The sequence below is a fragment of the Beta vulgaris genome, chromosome 9, assembly GCF_026745355.1.
Source record: "Beta vulgaris subsp. vulgaris cultivar EL10 chromosome 9, EL10.2, whole genome shotgun sequence".
Classification (NCBI taxonomy): Eukaryota; Viridiplantae; Streptophyta; class Magnoliopsida; order Caryophyllales; family Amaranthaceae; genus Beta; species Beta vulgaris.
Genome location: NC_079210.1, coordinates 12,902,666 through 12,906,854, shown reverse-complemented (window position 1 = coordinate 12,906,854; position 4,189 = coordinate 12,902,666). Strand labels below are relative to the sequence as shown.

The 4,189-nt window shown below is 32.3% G+C and overlaps 1 protein-coding gene across 1 annotated transcript; it reads left to right on the top strand.

Annotated features, from left to right (window-relative positions):
- Positions 1 to 256: 256 nt before the first annotated feature.
- LOC104903258 (peroxidase 27) lies at positions 257 to 3,403 on the top strand. The gene is made up of 4 exons (XM_010691270.4): positions 257 to 689; positions 1,369 to 1,560; positions 1,683 to 1,848; positions 2,911 to 3,403. Exons 1-4 carry the CDS (start codon positions 462 to 464, stop codon positions 3,324 to 3,326), a joined length of 1,002 nt encoding a protein of 333 aa, XP_010689572.2. The 5' UTR covers positions 257 to 461; the 3' UTR covers positions 3,327 to 3,403.
- The last annotated feature ends 786 nt before the right edge of the window (positions 3,404 to 4,189 follow it).

The following is a 4,189-nucleotide window of genomic DNA, read 5'->3' as shown; positions in this document are numbered from 1 at the left end:
TGGTGCATGTTAATAGTTATGACTTTTCTAAATTTTCATTGACTTCGCTTTCTTATTGTAGTACCAAGCCGCCTTCAATAATTTTCGCTGACATAACCTTTAGTATAATTAACGACCTACAAACCTTCAGAATGTAGTAAAACAAACGAAAACAACAATAATTGAAGACCAAATATTTTAACGTTTTGTCATTTATGCATAATAATATTCAATCAATATACAATGAACAATTATTCGTTGTCATCACCTTCTGCTCATATGAGCTAACATGGAGCTTCTTTCATTTAATAATTGCATGTAATTACATGTTTGTTTTTCTATTCTGCCAAAAATAAAAGAATAAAAAAGTATCAACTTTGTTGATGCCACAAGCTCTAGTATAAAATGAAACCATTTTACTTGTTTCTTCATAAACTCGTCTAGCCAAACATTCTTTTATACATCTCAAAAAAAATAAAAGTATGACACCCCAAAAATTCCTCCCACTCTTTCTCATATTTGCCATGTTAGTTGCTATGGCAAATGCAAATGCATATGCAAATGCAAATGCCTTGAAGCTAGATTTCTACAAGAAATCTTGCCCGAATGCCGAGGGAATAGTACATAGGATAACTGAGCAATACGTTAAGCATGTCCCAAACTTTGCTGCTGGTTTGCTTAGAATGGCCTTTCATGACTGCGCAGTTAGGGTATGCATGCATCCTCTTTATTACGAATCAATTTCTTAAGTCTCATTATTTGCGCACTCACTTATACTTCAATGATAATGAAACAGTGGCACACAACTAGTACACATACATAGTGAGACATGCTATTTGAGTTGCGTTCCTAATACTTAGCTTGTTTCTTGACTATTTTGTAAGCAAACAAAATTACGCATTTAGGCTCCGTTTAGTAGGGCGTAAAACGTTTTTATGAAAAATTGTTTTCCTCTATTTTCAGTTTTACATTGTTTGGTTGGCAAAAGAGTGTAAAATCATTTTCCCTTGGGGTAAAATTACTCTCGCAATGATGGAAAACCATTTTTCCTTCAAAATGAAGGGAAAACTATTTTCCTTATATCTCTTGTACATTCTTCTCACTACCGTCTTACTTTCCCTTTCATTTTTTTTCATTTCATCATTTTTTCTTACATGAAACCAAACAACGAAAAACTAATTTTGGAATTGTGTTTTACATTGTAAATTATTTTCCATGAAAATCATTTTACACTGAAAATGTTTTACACCCTACCAAACGGAACCTTAGTATTACAGACAAGGAAATTAAACCAACAAATTATTTTGTAGCTAGTCCAAGCTATACGCATCAATGACTTTTTTTTAAAAAAATTTCCTCACCATATTTGTTTTGTTTGACTTTTTGTAGGGGTGTGATGCATCTTTACTAATAAATCCTACGGCTGCAAACAACCAAACAGAGAAGACAGCAATTCCCAACTCAACACTCCGAGGATTTGAAATCATTGATAATATCAAGTCAGCTCTAGAACGGGAGTGTCCTGGTGTTGTTTCTTGTGCTGACATCTTGGCTTTAGCTTCTCGAGATGCAGTCACAACGGTATATTAAAATAAATATGATTATAAACTTATCATTTGCTGAATTATTTCTTATGGATTGAATTTGAGTAATGCAAAATTTATTTAGTTATGTGGCTTACTAGAACCTTAATACCTTGACAGATAAGTGGACCATGGTGGGAGGTGCCTACAGGTCGAAGGGACGGCAAAGTATCCCTAGCTTCAGAAGCTAATGCTCTTATACCATCACCATTTGCAGACATTGCTACCTTAAAACAAAACTTTGCAGCTTTGGGTCTGACTACCAAGGATTTGGTTGTCTTGTCAGGTAACTTCATAAATTAAGCACCAATCATCCCTCTTTTATTTTGTCTCAACAATTTGACTTTTACATTAATGATGATGATCGGAAATTTCGTATTAAGATGTGAAAGTTTAAGAAATTTTTGGTATAATATAATATGTTTATCTTCATATATATTCTCTAAATATCAACTTTGTAATTTTTCTAATAAATAGCATTATGATAACAAGTAAAAAAGAAAAAACTTGGACCTTAAAATGCAAAGTATAACAAATGTATCAGGCTATCTAGCAAAGAAAAAAGGAGTGATATGTTAGTCAATCGCAAAGGTTTTATAATTAAGATAAACAAATGTGTAGTATTCTAACTCTTTTATTTTTTTGATGTGTTCTAGCTTAGTTTGTATTGACTTGTAAGACCTAAAAACAAATCCCATCTAGAATAGTCAGCTTAGTCGCTCTAGATCTGACTCCTGAGAGAAAAAAAAACTCCATTATTTAATTTTGACATTAATTATACAGAAAATTTGTCGAAAACAACCTTTTAAATACATGTTTTTGCGAGAAAATAACTTTTTATATACAAGTTTTTGCGAGAAACAACCTTTTAAAAAAATTTAGCAAAAGAAAATGTTATGAAAAAATTATTTTGTAATGAATAACCTCGACCCATTTTCTGGCATCAACCAAGCATTTTTCAGCGTTGACTTGTTTAAACAAAGCATGTGGAGTGCATGTCAGCTTCATCTCTTAAGTTTCAACCTTGTTTTTCTCCATTTTTCGACATTGACCAAGTATTGTCCGACGTTGACTTTATCAGTATATGAAGGGAAATTGGGTTGAAACATGAGAAATATGGGCTGCATGCCTAGCCATGTTTGATTTTAGTGAGTCGAAGCCGCAAAATACTTGGTCAATGCATGCTTGAAAAATGGATCAAGATTGTTTCTCACATAAAATATTATTTTATGGTCTTATTTTACCAGATTTTGCCCAAAAGTTGTTTCTCGTAAGAACTTGTATTTTAAAGATTGTTTTTAATAAATTTTCCTAATTATACTGAAGTATTTGATTCTATGATATATAGGTTCTCACACAATTGGAATTGGTCATTGCTTTGTCATCCAAAGTCGATTGTATAATTTCACCGGAAATGGCGACACTGACCCTTCAATATCCCCTTCATATGCCGCATGGTTGAAAACCAGGTGCAGGCCAAGTTCAAATGACTTTACTTCTTTTGTGTTTATGGATCGCATTACCCCTAAAGTTTTCGACGAAAAATACTACACCATGGTCACCCAAAATAGAGGACTCTTTCAATCTGATGCCGCACTTTTGAATGATAAAGAAACTAGAGATTATTTAGAGTTCCAAGTGAAAACCATGGGATCTACTTTTCCTAAAGATTTTGCTGAGTCTATGACCAAAATGATTCAAATTGGCGTGCTCACTGGAATCCAGGGTGAAATAAGGAAGAATTGTGGGGTTGTTAACTACTAGACTGTAATCTTACTCTTGTAAGACCTTTCTTTGATTGCATTTATTCAATAAATTTAACAGCCATTTGTTTTTCATCATCCTACACTTTCAAGTTTCAAGTATGTGTGTAACAGAGTTGTACCTCTCCAACACAAGTTCCACTCATGTGGGAAAGTAGACATAAAATAGACACAATGTAAAGCGGAAGCAAATGACCCCTTTACCATTGGTGTCGTAAAATAGGCGTGCAATATCAACCAATCTCAAGTAAATGAATTACGAATAGCAATTAAGCAATAATAAGCAGCCTATAAAAAATAAAATTGGTTTGGCCAAAATTCACATTAAGGCTCTCTTTGACAATACTAGATGAAAATAAATTGAAACCGATAAGATAAAACTGAAACTGATAAGGTAGTTGATTAGTTTAACTATTAGGCAAAACTAGTTGCTTAAGTGAATAAATTTTTTTTTTTGCCAAAATTAATTGTTACCAAATTTTAAAAAGATTTTCAAAAAATTCAGTCAGCTGATTTTCAAAAGTTAAAATTTGTAACTTACTCCCTCTGTTTTTTTTTTAATCTTTGTCACTTGAAATCTTGGCACTATTCATACGTGGATAGAATCTTCTCAAACTTTTTAATTTATAAGAAAAAAATATAGTCATGTGAGGTCTTGTTTGATTCGTCACAATTAGTACATGATTATTAATATTTAATCGATATACTTTTTACTAATATATAGTGAAAGTTATTTGAGTTCAAAGAAGTGCAATTGGAGACGCACACTGGAAAAGTGAGAATGATAAAAAACAGAGGGAGTATTATTTAAGTCATTTTTACCACCTGAAAATCTATTTTAGGTACTCGCCAAACACTAATAAT

Bases quoted from the DNA above. Each gene is read 5' to 3' on its own strand.
- LOC104903258 (XM_010691270.4), top strand. From the start codon at position 462: ATGACACCCCAAAAATTCCTCCCACTCTTTCTCATATTTGCCATGTTA. The intron at 1,561-1,682 runs GTATATTAAAAT...ATACCTTGACAG, and splicing joins CTCGAGATGCAGTCACAACG to ATAAGTGGACCATGGTGGGA. The intron at 1,849-2,910 runs GTAACTTCATAA...TATGATATATAG, and splicing joins GGATTTGGTTGTCTTGTCAG to GTTCTCACACAATTGGAATT.